The sequence below is a fragment of the Excalfactoria chinensis genome, chromosome 10 (genome assembly GCF_039878825.1).
Source record: "Excalfactoria chinensis isolate bCotChi1 chromosome 10, bCotChi1.hap2, whole genome shotgun sequence".
NCBI classification, from domain to species: Eukaryota; Metazoa; Chordata; class Aves; order Galliformes; family Phasianidae; genus Excalfactoria; species Excalfactoria chinensis.
Window position 1 is genome coordinate 11,155,615 of NC_092834.1, and position 19,204 is coordinate 11,174,818.

Consider the following 19,204-nt stretch of genomic DNA (forward strand, 5'->3'; position numbering starts at 1 on the left):
TGGGACTGTGCTGATACAACTAACAGTCTGTAACAGCACACAGCATTCGTGAGCCCGGTAATTTTTCTTTCTGTTGTCAGTTCCATATACAAATATAAAACAGTTAAGAATCTTGCATTTTTTCTCTTTAAAAATCCACCAATGATTAAAAAGTATCTCCACAGTTTGCTAATCAAATTAAAACTACATAATCTTATAAAGCACCAGGCTAATTTTAGACCTAAATTCTAAAGAGATCCACAGTTATTCCTGTTACCTGTCAGCAGCCAGGATCTCCTGGGCATTTGTAACATTTTAATGTTCACTAACTTGGACAACTTACCCTCCTGTGAAATGCACTGAAACACTGGATAAAAAACAGATCCTGAAACTACTTTGTGAGTCATAAATTAACGAGAAGTCTGTTAGCCAGAAGTCTAAATTCCTTTTATAAAATCCCTGAATTCAAAACTCTTGTGGTCTACAAACCTGGCCATCTGCTTGTATGCCTCTTCTGCCACTGCAAAGATATGTGGATCCATATCCCCCATATTTTGGCCACTGTACGCATTGATGATATCTTCGCCATAGATAGGCAGTTGTTCATAAGGATTTATGGCCACTAAGACGATACCTACACAAACAAAATGAAACAAAAGGAGTCAGTAATAGTGGTCTCAAAATAAAATAAATCAAAAATGGGCTTAACACCAACTGCTGTCCTAACCTTTCCAAAAGAACTAACTAGAGAAGAATAACCCACATGCTTTATATTGTTGTTTTCTATAGATATTTAATCTGACCTTGGCTTTATGCATAAAAACTGGATTGAGTTTACTTCCTATTTCAGGGCATACATCAGGGACAGCTTTTTACTTCATTTCTTCACCTGCCTGTTCTAAAACCAGTATGCATGAAGCCACATCACCAGATTCGGAGCGTGTCTGCTCCTAATACGGCACACAGTGAGGTACACTGATCAATCTGCACTGCATCTCCCCTTTCTTTAACTGTAAAAGCACCTGGATTTGTGAATTATAGCTGCTAAATGGCCTCACGAGCATTCTGTTATGTACAGTGTGTTAACCCTTCAGAAGCTATGCTGAACTCAGGACACACTTATAGTTTTTGTTAAGAACAACAAAGTAGAGTCATAGCGTGACCTGGATGGCTTTACCGGGGGGCAGGAACAACCTCCTGCCTGTAGGACACTTCTGACAGGGCTCAAAAGAATACACCGCGTGGGGCTGACACATAGAGGCACAAAGTCAAGTCAGGAAATTAATTACACCTCCAGAAGGCACCACAAGACCCTCACATTGCATGCCTATATGTGGAACTACTTACTCCTTCCATCTTCTGGTTTTCCAGGTTTATTTTATGCCAACCATCACTACAGCATTTCTAAATTCACACCATCCTTTTGCTCCCCCCAGACAGACCACCTCCAATCCCCTCCTCTTTTATAGAAAAGCTCAGTTTTAATCTGTACATCTTTCCTGCCCACAAAGTGAGATCTGAAGTGGCCTTGGTCCAATTTTCTTTTTCACAAAAAAAGAGGATTTCTCTGCCCACAGGGAGGGTCTGAACGAGGACTACTGATACTCCTCTCTTCTGCAGTATTTACTACAGGCAGGGAACACCTCTTATTTGCTCCATGTAGAGGTGAAATCACTGATCACTAACATGTGAGACCTGGCCATTCCAGGCAAAATCTGCTCTCTTGACAACACAATTCTTCCTCACCTTAACAAGTGATAGAAGCAAGAAAAAACAACAACAATAACAGCAACAAAAAACTGATTTTAACTGCAGCTCACTTTAAAATACAACCTCTTCTTACATTTGTATTTCAAGCTGCTCATGGCTGCATCAAGTCTGCAGCAAGCATGCTATAGGCACTCCTTGGACAACGGCCTCTCAGTATCTGTGCTGGAAGTACCTCCACAGCATTCAGTGCATTTCTAAATCTACCCAGAAATTCACACAGGCCCACACCTCCTCAGGGCTCCCAGCACTCTGCTCCGTGCACAGCAGTGCTGTGATTTCTATCTCAGGAACTTTCCATGCAGAGCTGGGAGAAGGGAAGGGAAGTGAAAGCATCTGTAATCCGCCTCTGCTGCTGGGAGTATCATCCCATTTTTAAATCCTGTCATGTATTTATAAATGAAGCACCAACCACAGCAAAAACACTGAACAGTGATAGAACGCTTTGCAAAAAGAGACCGGAGAAACCTTGATTTATTTCCTCAAATATAATGCCAGTTACAGGTCTGGGCACGCCTATCCAACCCCTACCAGTGTTTTTCCACCAAGTGACTTCACCCAGATGACTCAGTAACTCAAGTTAGAAGTTGCTGTAAAAATGTGTGCCAAGTGTAACGCTGTAATGACGAGCCAAAAAATAAAAGGGGTGCAGGAATACAGGAGCTGGGTGCTGACACACGCAGCAGTGCCCATCAGCTACACTGGGAGTCAGCAGCTGGGGGTGTAAGTCAGCAGCAGCAGTCAGAGCTGTGGGTTGGAGCAGGGCCTGCAAGCAACCCAAGGTGCTCAGGGCTGCTCCTGGTACGACCAGCCACATCCCTGGGCTTCATAGAATCAGTGTGGGGCAGGAGAGCAGCAGGCAGCCAGCCCAGCAGCCACCAAACCTGCATCTGCAGCCTGGGCTGCCACAGACAGATCTAACATCCCTAACATGCCTGCAGCACAAAGATGGCAGCGTGTGTGAAGGATCAGGACAGGCTGCAAATCAAAGTCAGGTGAGCTCAGTCTGGGACATCAGAGAGGCTACGAATGATGGCTGTAAGGGCAAACACTGGGAAGCAGTGGTGTTCCAAGGCCCTGGTGATGCTGCCGATGGGAATGCTGGGAAATTCTGCTGTATAAACAACTGGGAAGCACCTCTGGACCCTGATGGTCCATAGGGATCTGCCTGCACACTGGAACACTCAATCCTTTCTTCTCAGCATACCTCAGTGGCATGTGTGGAGTGGCATGGCCTCAGGATTCACAGGTCTGCTTCAGCACTGGACATAACCCACGCTACGATTACTGATTTCACCAATAACGAGCTACTGCCAGGCACAGCGATGAGGAGCAACTGCATTTTACCTGGGCTCAGTCCAAGCCACTAAGCTGGCTCTGCAGCAGCAGGAACTGCAGGTTTAGCTCAGGCGCTGAGGGCCGGATGAGGCTCTCTGCAGCAATGCTCCCATGAGAGCGGACGCATGTGCCTCGTTCAGCTAATTAGCCAAGTCTGCTAATTCACCAGCACTTGTTCCAACACTCACACCACACAGCCAATGTCTGTCAGCACTTCTGTGCAGTGCTGCTATTACCAAAGTGTGCATGGCACAGTGGCAACCGAGGAGACCTTGTGGGACTGTTCATTGTAGGGAAGGTAGGCTAGGTGACCTTTAATGCTCCTTTCCAACTCGAATGCTTCTATGACCCTATCACTCCATGACTTGTCATGGAGAAAGAGACATGTTAGACAACCCAGCCCGCCCCATGCCAACAGGCCAGGTGCCAACAGCCTCTGGCACTGAGGCTGTGATGGATGGGCTCCTAAATCCTCCCAAGCTTACATGTGTATTCAAACAGACATTAAAAAAGCCGGGCAAAACTTCAGACAATTCCCTCCTGCTTATGTCTGCACTGGCAAAAACAAACCCTTGAATTCAAAACTGCAGCCCCATGACAAGTCTCCAACACATTAAAGCACTTAATTGCAGTAGTGGCTTGCAAAATCAACAAGTTACTGCCATCTGGAAATAACCAAAGCAAGCAAGACAGGAATTATGTGCTTTCTATGGAAACTTTTAAAGCAGTTTACCTCCCAGGATAATAATTCTGAATTATTCATATATAACTTATTTTTACCTCCACTGAATGGTATTGCTGTTTTTATAAGAAATATCGTGGCCCTTCCCACACTGTGTGTGCTTTCATTCCTGCAGTTACATGAAATCTTATTATATTACTTCTTGTTACTTTCTGCCATTCTTCTTACATACATCCAAAGTAAATGAGGCCGATTCCTTCATTTTGAATGTATTCATCCATATGTGGATAAACTAGATACTAATGCAAACACTTTATTAACTTGTTAGTTTTCTGTCCTTCGTAACAGGCAGTATTTATATATCAGAACTAACGAGGAATATTTACTGAGTTTTGATCACAGTCATAGCAGGTTGTCCATATATTTTTTCCTTATAACCTTTCAGCTTCCATCTCGAACTCATCATTCCATATTCTCAACAGCAAAACAAAACAATAAATCAGCTCTGGATTTCTGGTTGACAGGCTGCCTTGAAATTAAAAATCAGGAGTTCTTCAGTTTAAAAGTCTGGGTTACCTCAAAGTGAAATTGTAAGGAATTTAATATTCATTCAACCTATTACACTAAGAAAAGAATAATTGAATTAATTTCTAGGACCACAGAAATCCATCCATTCACAATCTGCTGGTTCTGCTGGTTGAGGAGAGTGTTACCATAATTCTCCTGGTGGATTAAAGTGTTTTCTAATCTCCTTCTGGCTAAATCAACTGGGTTAGCTCAAATCACCTTCACCGAGTATTTAACCTAACCTGGTAATGTCTGAACCAGAATAAGGAGGCACACACAATTCCTTCCACGGGCAGAACTCTAAGACAATAATCATTTGAAAAGGGCAAATAACACATACTCGGGACAGAAACTGATAGTGATTTGGAAAGTGAATGTCCTTAGCCAAAGGACCAGGTTTTTAAAGGCTAACACACTAGCTCTATTTTACCTGGTTTACACTGTAATGTATATATGCCTACCACCCAAGACAACAATTGCAGAGCACATTGTACTCTTCAGTACCCCAGTTGGTGTAAGAACTCACTCACCTGCACTGCGACCAGCTGAAACTGCCACAGTGCACAGTCCACGTATTTCTAATTCACACACCATGCATTTCACAGAAGCCTCACTTAGTACTGGGAAGCAAAAGGGCTCAAGCTCAGCAATCCTGAATCAATGAATTCCATAAGCTGCTAAAAGCCTTCTAGACCTAGGAGAAACTGTGTAACATCAGCCAAACCTGCAACTAAAGCAGCACTAGGACAAACATAAAACAATCTGTCTTCTCAAGCAGCAAAACAAAACCAGAAGACACACTCTCTTAGAAAGCCCCTTACAGAACACTAAACATAACCCCTGTTTACAAGCAAACAAAACACAAACCCGGCATACTGTCTCACAGGACAGGCATGGCTGTACTTGCAGACACTACACTCATAAACTGGAAACTATTTACAGGGTCGGGCCGTAAGACTCCGGTTACACAAAAGCCCTTTCACTGAACACTCCCCCATCAGGAGCTTTGCCATGGGGGCACTAGGGACAGAAATACAGGCTATGTCCAAGATGGGGGAGCCAAGAAATTCTGCCCAGAATGGTTGTGGTTTCCTTGGTCAAAGCCCTAAGCAACCCAGTCTCGTCAGATCTGTTTGTAAGAAGGGAGCTTCCTGGAAGACTTCCAGAGGTCCTTTCTAGCCTAAACCATCCGGTGCCTGAGGTCACACTCTAACTGTGCGACAGCATGAGATGTAGGTATGCATCATCTCCCACATCTATGGGAATGAAGGCTGCCTGCAAGCAGAGGGAGGCAAAGTCAGACTCAGGCCCTCATGGTCTGGACACTGCTCAGAGCAGGACTGGAAACAGATGTGCTCTCATTGCTGGTATGAGCAGAATGTGGCACAACTCTAATGCTTTTGCTCTGGCCATCATGAAGTGCCTAACATGCTGCTTGCCTTCGTTCTCCACATCCCTCACCATGGTGGAGGTATAAGAATGCCCTGATCAGGGAAGTCTGACACATGAAAAACTCTACCTGCAAATCAGGACAGGACAAGGCCTTGCAATGCAAAACAGAAATTTCTACTTCAGATACCAGCAGCCACGATTTGCTTCTATCTGACAAGGGCCATCCTGCAACATGACACCACCAGCCTTGTGAAAGCCTACTCTACAGGATGCAAATAGTGCAAAGCACAATGAAATCATAAATAGCAAGTCTAATATATGGCAACACGGAGGGGGCTCAATAACCTCTGGCGTGCAGTAACAACTGGAACTGTCCTACAAACATCTGATTAGAAACAAAGTTAAATTGTGTATTGAAAAAGAAATCATGGGGCGTGATTTCTGCTGGCATAAACTGAGCTCTGCTAAATACACAAATAGTTATCTGACTACATGTACTGAAAGAATGTGCCTTTGTTTTAATCAGACAATCACAAGAAAGACATTTTTAGCACTTGATTTCCAGGAATCACATCATCACGTCAGATTTTCTTTTACTCAGACCTAAATGTTAAAAAAACCCAACAAAACAAAAAATAAAAACCCACCCAGCCAACAAACAAGAGCCTAATGACTTGAACTGTTCCTTCTGTTCCTTATGCAATAGCACAGTGTCCAAAACATAGACAAACTAAAGAAATACTTGAAAAGTTAACAGACTGTTTATAATGAAAGGTTACATTAGAAAGTTAAAATAGTATTTTGTATTAAAACTAAAGTTTAAAAGAAACACATGCACATGAGCCCAAAAGCATTAAGCCTAAACTATCTCAGTGTGTCCTTAAAACTTAGCTACAATTTTGTACCTACAATGAAGTGTGTTAAAGTAACTTCCCCATCGTTTGGCTGTATGAAAATGTTACAGGCAATTACGGCTTTAGGAAACGTCCACTGTGAGCTAAAAAGTATTTTTAAAATCCACACTGTTGATGATTGTGAATGGACAAGCACTGGCTCACACACAGTTACAAACGCACTCTCATAGTTCCACTGACTGGAAAAAAACAAAAAGGAAAATAAAGGGGTATCTTCAGCACAAAGATACGGCAGCTCAATACAGATGCAGGCAATCAAAGGCAGGAAGCAATAAATCCATCAAACAGCAAGGCTAGCCTCCTACATCCGCAGTGTGTGAAGCTCTCCTCCAGCCAATGCCTACCTACGCGTGCCTAAAGGAACAACAGTCAGCAAGGAATCCCATGGCTAAAATTGTTGAATACAAATTTTATAAACAGAGCCCACTGGGAAGCTAGAGGAACATAAAGTGAAGTCAATTTTCTTCGAGCCTTAATAATTTCAAGCCTACTTGATGCACTTACTGACCACAAACACAGGGACTTCCACAAGAACAGCCCAACCTACCCTACCATTATGTTAAAAGTATAAAAATCAGTAATAAATTTTTCCTGTCTACTGCAGTCTCTGTGAAGATTACAGGATAGAAAAACAGTACTTGCCACAATAGGTATAAATGAGTTTAGAGTCTATAAATCGAACTTTGAGGTTGTGTAGAACAGCAGGTTCGTGGAGATAACTGAGCGCAGTGAGGTCATTTTCACCAACAAGGATATCAGGGTTTCGCAAAGGGGGAAGTTCCTTAGTCTTCGGATCGAGGCAATATTCTAGGTCCTGAAAATCAAATAGAAGCAAGTGCTGAAAGAACTGATGTTCAGATCCCTTCGTTCAACCCCTCTCACCATTCTTCCCAGCAAAAGATTCACAAGGTATAAAAACCAAGACAACATTTACATTGTCTGGTGATTTGGGTTCTCCAAAAGTATCATTAAAAAATTCCCAAAGGGGTTTTCTACATGCAGTGGGCAATAATAAATGTATTTCATCCTTTTAAACTATTACTTAAACAAATGCCTTGCTTTTGCTGACAAATCTTTTTTATTAAATAAACTGAAATGTGTTTTATCACAAATCTAATTAGTTTTTCATATTATTTTCCTCTTGAGCAGGACAAAGGAAATAATTTCCCATCAGTCTGCAGCCAGCCCTATATACAATAACATCACACAAGAAAGCTGGCAAGCACAAGAATGCTATCAGCACACAAACTGAAGAAAATGCTACTTATAATTCACACAGATTTATGCAAATTAAGCCCTAATGTAGATGTTTTAATTCCTCTGGAGGAAACAATACTCTATTTACCTGACATTCTCTTGTCCCAGCACAATGTGTCTCAACTGGCAAACATCTGCATTTTACTACATTCAGTGCACAAGAGTGCAGCATCACTGCACAGTCTGGAATGTGGAGGGTGGAGCAAAACAGACCTTGTCTGATTGAAAAAGCTGTGCTCAGTTTGCCATATCAGAGATGTGAGTGAGTCAAAGAATGAAATTCATTCAGTTAAAGTGTTTTAACTTAGGACCTATTCTACACATATGATCTGCTCATTTTACTTAATTGCTATGTAGACCTCCATCTGAAAACAGCATGCAAGCTGCCCACTCGTACGAAGAAAATAAGTTAAAAATAAATCCTTGAACTACTGCAGGAGATCTTTATTCTCCATGAGAAATCCTGAAGGACCACTTCCATCATACAGTGACATTAAATAACCATTTAAATGGCATAAGAAAATATAAACAAGCCCTCACTGCAAGGACGTGATCTTTTCAGTGAGATGCCATCCTTTCTCCACAGCATACCACGCCATTCTGGCAATGCTTTTAATCCTTGCCCCATCCTATTGATACTAACTTTCTCATGGATATGCTCAATGTGAAAGTCACCATTTCTTTCTGCAATGCTATTCTTGTGGCCCCCTGGAATATCAGCCAGGGTTATAGCTTTAACAGTATAAGCAGAAAAAGATACATATATATAACCGAATAATACAGGCAGCTGGACATAACCAACATTTTTGTTATCTTAGTTTAAAAAAAATCAGGCAAAATGGAATTCTGTAAATAAACATAATTAATCACACAAAAAGTAATACTCAAATTCTGTGGTCAAGAATAATAGCACATATTAAAACAGGGCTATAGTTTTGCAACTTATCTTTGTGTGTTAGATACATCAGTCTCCCAAGAACAATCAGTCAGGATTTAACATGCAGACCTACCTTGCCATCTTCAAGTCGAAGCTGAAGAACTTTATCTCCAGGTTTGTAATCTTTCAGAAGTTCTGCTGACTTCCAGACCTCCTCTGGGTCAGGGATCCAAACCCTGGCATACTGCAACATGAAAACAACAGCAAAAGATCGGTGACTTCTTGAAGCAATATCATTAACCCATCAACATATATGACACAAAAAACTTCCATTTTTTCCTTTTTTAATACATCTGTTTATAGATGCCCTTTCAGTTACCAGGTTTTGACATCACGTTTGAAGTACACAGTGGCTGAACCCAATGCATTTCATTTGCAAATCACTCCTTTTCACAACAGAGTCAGTGCTGTCACTTCAGTGCTGGTATTTGTCACAGTGTTTCTGAGTTGGGACAGATTTCCCCCTCGCCCTTAGGTACATCCTAAGCCTACCGTGTCGCCTCTACTGAGCCCATAGAAACCACACAAATAGCAACGACTATTCCCCAGAGCCTGAGGAAATCTGTCAGTTTAACACAAAGACATCACCTTATCAGTCACCGCTGAAGACAAAATGCTTATGGACTACACTTGGTCCAATTTTTATGACTTTTTCTTCCCTCAGCTAAAGCGGTAGTTTCTCGTCTACAATGTTTCTGATGGGAACCCACAAATAAAAGGTAACACACAAGAGGTAAGCTATACATACGGTCAGGACAGAAGGGCCAGCAGGCTGGTCACACACTGTTTCCAGTGTTAGAAAGGCAGCAGTCTTGTAAGACACAAAGTTAACTTCAGGCAGCAAATGTTGCACAGCAGTTTCTAATTATGTGATCTATGCCAGAATGAAATAGGCACCTCTAATTTATTCAACTGAAACTGTACATTTTCTACTGTCTGCAGAAAGGAAGGAGAAAGCAGAAAACAGATCACCATAGAAACTGGGTTACTAGAGACAGCTGAATCTTCCACATGACATAGCCTCACAGATACTAAAGTCATCCTAAGAGCACTAAGATCTACCATCACTGCCTTGCCTTAAACCCCTGCCAAAGAAACACCTGGTAAAAAGAGTAAGTAGGAGTAAAGAGAGAGATAGTCCTAATCAGAAGCAGTGAATCATTTCCCAGCATTCTCACCTCACTAACTTAGCAGAATGGTTTGCCAAATCAGATTTTCATTCTATCTTTTGCATAATCAGTTGATGGTAAAATTCCACTGTCATAACGTCTTCCGTGCGCTCCGAGCCTGAGCAGAAAGCAAAGAACTGTCACTGGTGGAAACAGGACCGAGGTCATCTGGGCAGTGCCTTGCTCTGGTATGCCTAATATTCACCCTTATTGACTACTATACAAAAACAAGCTTATGCCTACATTAAAATAAGACCAACACAATAAACTTCTAGAGACAATGAATTACAAATCAACCTTCTACAAAGGGGTAGGAAATTCTACCCAAAAATAACACTGAAATTGCAGTAAAAGTGACAGCAAGAATCAGATTAACTTCACTGAAATTGTGCTCAGTGAACCAGGATGAAAACGTTGATAGGGAAATAACAGACTGACTCAAGGGAAAGCAGTGAATGACGTTTCAGAGAAATACAGCTGTAGCTGACTCTAAACTGATCAGGGTGAATAGAAGGCACACTGATGAGATAGCCATGAATTCAAGAGAAATAACTGAATACATGTAAAGGGTTATGTCAAAATTACATTTCTTGCCTAGACTCTTCCAGCCTCAGCAGTGACGTCAAACATCATCGCCTGCACAGCCACGCGGACGGACAAAAGCACGGTGCTCTATGCTGGAAGGACAAGTGCTGTGAGGCAGTGTGCAGGGCTATGGATAGGATGACCCTGATGAAAAGACAGAGCAACGTATTCACTTCTCACTGGCGGGTCAGAAATTTCACTGTATTACCAGAATTTCATGTAATAAGAAAGTATAATAGAAAATTGCAGCGCTCGGTAATACCTCATGATTTCATCTTAGATCACATGAAGAAATCAGCAGACTATAACAATTATCTATCAAATGAGACCATATGACTCAGAAAGCTTCTCTTCTGAGATATTAACCTCTTGAAGCACAAACTGACATTGCTGACAGAACAGAATTAGAAATGCAAGCAGCCCAGCTTTGGCTTCAGCAGTTGGTTTTCCACTTCCATTGCATAACCACAATTACTGCAGGAGATGCAGCTATTTGTCCAGCACAGCAGCTCTTCTGAGATGCACTGAAAGACTTCACAAGGTGATCTATACCCTAACAAAACCAAACAGGAAATTTCAGCCCAACAAAGCTGTCCCTAGCACCTAAGACCTAACCTTTTACTTGAGCTCCTATGGCTTTCACTTTAGCAAAGATGACCATGTTTCTCTTTTACAGACAGTCTTAAAACTCACAGCCTTCCAGGTGCTTATCATGAAAAACTTATGACAGACATTACTTCTCTGCTTCACAAATGACCTTATTTTTGGGTATGAATAAAGCAGTTTGTTAATGCCTGGATCAAAGAGATACTGGCAGCACGAGCTGAGGAAGCTGATGGGATAGCAACAGTCCAACCTAGACCAAACTCGTGCAGCATGAGCCTGTTGCTAACTCTGAGCATGGACACCTGGAGAGAACAGTCTGCATCACTATGGCTGGAAAAGGAAAAGTGCCTGTTAGCAAGGCACAGCTACAAGGCAGCCCAAAAGCTGTGAAAGGCTGGGTGAAACAGCTGAGCTATGCAAGATGCTTACATATTAGAATAGGATTTCCTGATCTGTGCAATTTCGTTGGGTAGGATTGCTCTGAAAACATCAATGCATGCTACTGGAATAATTAGCTTTCAGCCCATATTCTCCCTTACAAAGATCTCACAATGCCAACACCACGGGTGGCAATCCTGAACTTAAAAGCGCTTAGAAACACTTTCTCTTTTGTACTAATAACACAAGCAGATGCATGTCCAGGTGAGTAACAGGCTTAAACACAAGTCTTAACTTGACCAGCCTAGATCCCATGCAGAGATCCTGATTGGTAACACCGGAGGCGGCAGCAGGTCCCAGTTCTCCCAGTGCTGAAACCAGAATGATTTTTTGCAGGGCTCCCATACAGACTCAGTCCTGAGGAAGCACTGCACCTCCAGCAACAAAGCACTGCTGCTGGTTACAGTATGAAGACTTTACTGTCCTTTTAGAGAAATTGCAAGTTACCAGGAAGGATCAGAAAGTAACCAAAGACCTCACTTCTGTGACAAGCAGGATGCAAAATTTCTGAGCAACTCCTCTAAATTCTTGTGATGACCTGAGGGAAAGGCATCGTTAACTTTCCAGGAGAAACACAACAAAAATTATTGATTTTCTTAACATTTTCTTAGCATTCTTCTGACATGGAAGGTATTTTCTGTCTTGTTGCTCAGCAACAGCCATTTCTATACCTCTTGTACAGTTTAAGACCTAATATTTATTATGTATTAGTTTAAAAAGACATTACTATGATACATAGTGGGGAGAACATCTGTGACCATTTGTATTAATGCCTTATACGACAAATAATCTCACATAAGCTGTTTTTCTAATAGGAAGACTATAGGCCTACCACATAAATCTCTAACTCAGGAAGAAAAATTTCTCTCCCCATGCTACCCCAAACTTTCTAGTTGTTATTAATATCTGAGTTTCTTAGAACTGCTGAACTCTGCAGATATCTTGACTAATATGCAATCAATTTTCTTTTGCATCTAAAACATTTTGCATATTTTTTAAGGGTCAATGGAAGAGAATTCAGCTAAATACTTCTGCCTGAAACTTCTGCAGCTCTCATTGCAGGCTTGCACAGAGAACAAGCAGTCCAGCATTTAACACCTCTTTGTTGCCTTATGGCTAGGAAATCAGACCTCATTACTCTCACATGGTTATGATAGTAAATAAGGAAAAGAGTTCTTTATTTTTATTGGACTTTACTTCTATATCGTTACAGGCTCAGTAAATTAAATGAAACAGAAGGTCAGGTCTCACTGGTGCCTTGTTTGTAATGCTCTGAATAGCCAGCCCTTCCAAATAAGCAAGGACTGCTAAACTGGTAAACTCCAGTGTCTGGAGGAATCATTCTGACCAGAAGCTCCCTCTGCTAACAGTGGTGCAATGTATTTTAAGGCCAATCTCAAAATGCTGAACTCTAAGATGTGACTTTGAGCTTAAATAATCCAAGACTTCCTCCTATAGGACCAATTGCACTGACATCCCAAGATGCTCTTACATATAGCTTTCACTGAACTCCATACGTTGACATCATCTTTAATGGTTACATAAGCAGAACTAGGAAAGGGATGGAAAAACAACGTCCCATAGAGCCCTGGGACAACACGGCACCCCTGGGACCAGAACAGCAGATGGGAGGTCTGGGGCCTGCAGGCAGCTGCACTGTGACTATTAATACACACCCAGGGAGTGACTTACAAACTCATCCTGAGATAAACAAGTAGAAAACAAGTCACAAACAACATCAAGTAACGCCACCAAATGTTTCAGTCATCAAACCAGGCCTCTGAGTTACCTCTGTGATGGAAGAAGTCAAACGCAGAGACAGACCTGTACTTAAAACATGATACTGCAGCAGAACAGCAGTTCAACTCCTCAAGAATGAGCGGAAACAAAGAGTGAACTCCTACGAACAGAGCAGCACAGCCACAAGCTGATAAATGCCGGAGGTCTCCGTGTGTTTAACCACCACAGTCACTGCAGAGATGAATTGAAGAAAAAACATCACAGTTGGGGCGTATAAACCAAGGGTAGCAGCTTGGCTGTGTCACTGCAGAGCTAACCAGCACGGCAGGCTCTTCTGAAGGATGCTCCAGGTGGAAATAAAAGCTGACACATGAATACGTAACTATATGCACAGGTGAATGTGTTATGCCTGCATCTCCCTCTCCGCTAAACAACCACCCCAAGCCAGCAGCCGTACCATAGTAGGGAGTCAGTGCCATTCGGCCACAGCTCCAGCCACCAAAGGAGGGCTACAGAGATGGAGATGGGTCTGAGGGCATGGTGTGAGCAGTGGCTGAGTCCCTGTGTTTGCTCAGCCCAGAGCACAGGAGATGAGGGGAGGCCTATGGTGGCTGCAGCTCCTCACAGGGAGCAGAGGGCAGCGCTGAGCTCTGCTGTCTGGGGCAGTGACAGGGCCCGAGGGAACGGCATGGAGCTGTGCCAGGGGAGGGGAGGGTGGGGGAAGGCCTGAACCAGAGGGGCAGATCCATGCCTGCAGCATGCAGGGTTAAGCATGTAAGACACTGCGCCCTTCCCTACAGGGTAACTGCTTCCAAAGGTCTTTCTTTTAATATTTATTGAATGTATGCTTTGTATTTAGGACTTGGTCACTGGTAACAACTCCTACTTTGTCAAGCATGTCTTTGGTCCAAGGTACAAACGGGCCTTAACTGTGAGTATCCTACGAGGAACCACTGCAGTACAATTTAAAACCATTGGTTAGACACTGGGGAAATGTCCATCAACTTACACAAACTCAACTTACATCAACTGACATGAAACTTATCATTACTTTGAAGCAATGCCAGAAAAAAAGCTAAAGCCCAAACCCAGGCAACAAATGCACGCTGCTATGGGCGATTCTGGTCACCAAACAAAAATGTAAAGCTTTGTTTCTTAAATTTAGACACTCAGATTATAGCAACCCTTCGGAAAAAGTTCAGACAAAATGATCCCCCTGGAAATCCACACACTTGGAATGATATCAAAGCAGAAAAATCTTTATTTTGCACTGCCAAATCTATCAAAAAATAGCAAATCTATCTCTTTAAAAGCTTTGCTTTCTACATTTCACACTGATTGTACTTGACCTTCTCTTTAACGTTATAGGGACAGACTTGGTTTATAATTAGTCATTACTATATCACACAGCATATTAGCTATCAAACTGTTGCCCATTCAAACAACCCTCTAAAGTGCTGCATGCAGTAGCAGCATTTACCGGCCTTTGGTTTATTCCCTTCCACACCTGGCTGCCCATCCTCCAGCAGCTGCCATCTTAAGCCAGCTGCTGCTGCTGCAGTCTTGGTCTGTGCATTACTCAGTTGTGATGCCAGCAGCACAGACAGCTGAACACCACCACACAGCTCAGGGAAGTCACACGCAGTCCTGCTCGGTACATTTTGAGTCTGACCACATGATGTTCCTGATAGTATTTAATTAAGGTTATCAGTTACACAAAGCTAAAACCTGTTTTGCAGTGTCCACGCAGACACTGGAAGCCCGGTACGGCCACACTGCTCCCAGTGAAGGATGAACATTTTGGTCATTGATTGAGGCACAAACAAACATACAACAAACTTTGGGAATAAGCACAATAATCTCATCAAAAAACACAGATGAGAAGTGGGACACATCTCCAACCAAGCAACAGCAAACAGTGCAGCCCTGACACTGGTAAAACTTGAGTTCTGGTTCATGGCCACAGAGAGAGGTACACAGTGCATTGCATCTCAACTTCTGCCATCAAAATGAAGGCCAACAAGGAATTACATGCCGGGGATTTCAAAAAGAAGTTAATTACAAGTCTGCACTAAAATACCTCCTAGAACATTCAACCTAAAAAACATGTTATGAGAGTTACAGAATAGCAGCCACAAAAAAAATAAGGGCAAATGAAAAACTACAGCCACCCTCTGAATATTAAGCTAATGAAACAAGTTGCATTGAAGAAGGAATATCAGGAAAAGGCTGCATGATGTCACACCTGTCTCCAGGCCACAGAAGACCATCATGTCCCTTACAGATTTTAACATGTTGATTTTTATGTAACACCGGTTTCATTTCCTCAAGTTCATACACAGATTTACTCTTATTTTTCAGTGATTTTCCCCAAAGCTCCTGGAAAGCTCATCTACAACAGGCCACACCAATTCGTGCAGCACGCCACACAACCCAAGCTGTGCCTCAGGAAGCTGGAGCTGCCAGTGCTGGCTGCAGCTGGATGCCCGTTTTAGGTTCACTGGTGCTAAGAGAGGAAGCGTTGTCTTTTGTCTGTGTCAGTGCTTCAGCAGAGAGCCATCTGCATTGCCGGGATGAGATTATTTGGTGTATCTAGTACTCGCCTAGACAGGAAGCACAAATAATGCTTGCATTGATCAGGCAGATGCACTGAGCTGTGCTGTGCTGCAGCACCAGAGTTTGAGACAAGGAGTTATTGAGAGAAGAGCAGCATGGCCATAGCTGATCACCTGGCACACAGCGGCACAGACAGGTGAATATTTGGGTCTGTAAGGCACCCAGAGTGCAGACAGCTGCTGACTGACCTGTGAGCCACACAGCAAGAAATGGAAGGAAAAACGTTTGGTACAAACACCGACAGTAGGCAAAGCTATACTTTTCTGAGCATTTTTTCATCAAGTTGAGATCAAATCCAAACAGTCCTTCTGGTTTCACTTGAGAAAAGTCGCGTGAAAAGTAAAATACCTGCTGGCCGTTCTAAAACCCAAAATGAATGACTGCAAGCCGCTGCGTTCAGTTAGTGCACAACATTTTTTGTTAAACTGTACGGAAGCACCAGCTTGAGATGCAATTATAATAAAGCAGAGATTTCGCTGCCTTGGCCCAATTTACTCAGGGAAAACCAGTTTTACTCAGCTCACCCAGAGCAGAATTCAGCCATTACAGCCCAGTCTACACCACCAACGCCTCACTGCAACACCGTAACACAACCTGAGGTCAGTGAGCCCATTAGCAAAGCCATATTTAGTCTCACCATCTTTCCATCGGTAATTAACAGTAAGTCCTCAAGTGAGGAACTAGAAATGGTGTGAGCAACCCGACAAGCTTCAGCACAGAGCAGGCAGGGTGACATCTGGCAGCTGTCCTCCACCAGGGCTGGGGAAGCTGAAAGCAGAACTGGGGCCAGAAGGCACGGCGGGGCTGAGATGCGCTCAGAGGGGAACTGAGGCATTTCTGCCTGCACAGGAGAGCCTGAAGGAAGCTCCTGGGCAGACGCACACCCTGGTACCGCCAGCACCACTGCCTGCCTCGGCCAGCCTGGGGAACTCCATCAGACGAGACTGTGCTGGAGAGAGGAATCAAAGCCCTCCTATACCACAACTTAGATTTCTGCACCATACTTAGCCTTAGAAAAAGGCGTATTCCACTACTTTGCTCTGCAAACACTGATAGCTGACTGTTCGTACATCATTTATGCTGCCCTTGTATTTCCACTATGCGACTGTTAGCACAAAGAGATGCACTCTGACATCAGATCTGAACAACTTCTGCAAGTACTCCTCATATTCATCTAATGTAGACAACATCCTAAACAAAGAATTCACTGTCTGAGATGTTTGAAAATAGTCTTCCCTATATATCTCCACACCATAAACCAAAGCTCTATTTACTTTAAACTCTTATTAATATGCTCTTATATGACTAGATCGACAGTCTTCACCAATGTTAAAGCCAACAAAACAACCACATTCTACTTACTTTAATGTACATATATTCTAGACCATCTATTTCCATCTTGTATCTCTTGTGACACAGATTTTCAGCACTTTCCAAGGCAGTTGGTGTTTCTTTTCTGGGCAGAATAGGCTTAACCTCCATGGAAAATATTTCTGTCTCTCTTGTCCTGCTGCACAGTAGCTCACAAGGCAACTTGAGAATCTCACTGGTTCCCTCAGCAAAACAGCTGAGGTCATCTGCTTTAAAGATATGTATGAATAACCCATGCAGTCTGCGGGGTAACGTGTGACCCGCCATGCTGGGGCAATGAATTCCCTCATTGTTAGGCTGACCCATAATATTTTAGCTTCTCTCTCCAGCTCTACAAAGAGTGTCCTCCCATCAGTCAATGAGCAACTGCAAAATTCTCTCAGCTTGTGATAATCAAACGGAGGAATTCAAAGGCACTGCGAATAACTGCAGCGAGACTTCATGATTTTTCACAGCCATTTACAAAAGTCCATAAGGGGATGCAAATGCCTCAAATAAGTATCTCTTCTTCTATATTTGGAACTAGGCTAGAAGCGTGCAGTTTGCATCTGACCACACAGCAGTCTTACGAAACTTTACATGGCAAGTCACAAGTCATATGTTCCTTCTGTGCTAACTACTTGCTATAACAAAAGAGCTCTAAAGCAGTGCTGCTTTAGCCTTTGTATTTAATCTTAAGAACAAGGCTCTCATCACACCAAAGCGTAAGCAGCCTGGAAGAGTCTGCTCTCAGCCATCTCTGTTGTCTCCTCTGAGCTAAGTGAACTCAGCAAGCCAATTATCCTGTTAATTACTGGTGGCAGATTTTATTCGAAGTGAATTAACCTGAGAGCTTTATGGGCAACCATACCTGAATGATCTTGACTGCTTGTCCTCCAGCTCAGTCCTGATATTGTTCCCTCAGACCTACCATCACTGCGGTGACCTCTCATTGATATCTGCTCATCTTCTTTTTATCTCCTTTTCCACCTAACACTTTAAGAAGCTTTACCCCAGCCTGGAGTAGCTCCATGCCACAGTTACTCAAAGACTGTCTCTAACAGCACTCGCTATTGTCCCCACTAATGGGACAAAGAAACCAAATACAAGTCAATAAAGAAAACAGTTATGCAGCACTGGGGAGCTCAGATGGCCCACCTTGCCCAGCACTGCGTGTTGGGCCGCTGCCTGCAGCAAGAGGGCAATGCTGAGGAGATGGGCAGCCCTATTATCTCCCCAAGACGGGGAGGAGCCCGGAATGTGGAAGCTCCTCATGAAAATACCGCTCTTGCTATTAAATGTTCAAACTGAGCTTTAAGGAGGCAGGTCATAACTCAGTGCAGTACTGCGTACACAGAGCTTAACACCAAGAACTTGACAGGCAAGCATCCCCATGATATGCTTCCCTTTGTTTTCCAGCACCTACTATTCTGGGCAAGCAAATGATGACAAAATTATTTCTCGGCAATAAGAGGAAATAGACGGTCAAAGTCTTGCAGATGTACAGGCTTATTTCAAAGTGCAAAATTAAGCAATAGGATTACTCACACCAGTAAAGATAAAGCTTTGTGGAGGATCAGAGTTAAGCAAAGCCAGGGTTAAGTGAAGCCAAGGCATTCTGAGAACACGGAGGAAATGATGTAGTCCCAAGCAAAGGCAAACACAAAGCTCGGCCCTGGCACTGGGCTCTGCCCATAACGTCCTTGGAAGCCTTCCTGCTAGCGTTGGTAAACGAGCCCTTAGCAACCCCATCAGACTCCATCCTGTAGCTCAGATGTGAAGCCAGTGGGAGGAAGAAGTTCTACACAAAGAGCCTTTCAGTTCGGCACAGTTTGGGCACCTTCGGACACATTCCCACTTACTTGAA

At 43.0% G+C, this 19,204-nt stretch overlaps 1 protein-coding gene across 2 annotated transcripts in view; it reads right to left on the reverse strand.

Moving 5' to 3' along the window:
* MYO5A (myosin VA) overlaps positions 1 to 19,204 on the reverse strand; it is a 91,207-nt gene that overhangs the window by 68,942 nt on the left and 3,061 nt on the right. For both annotated transcript variants that reach the window (XM_072346017.1, XM_072346016.1), the window contains exons 2-4: positions 8,907 to 9,017; positions 7,282 to 7,453; positions 469 to 613 (exon numbers count right to left, since the gene is read on the reverse strand). In XM_072346017.1, the coding sequence (XP_072202118.1) occupies positions 469 to 613; positions 7,282 to 7,453; positions 8,907 to 9,017 (428 nt within the window). The remainder of the gene's footprint in view (positions 1 to 468; positions 614 to 7,281; positions 7,454 to 8,906; positions 9,018 to 19,204) is intronic.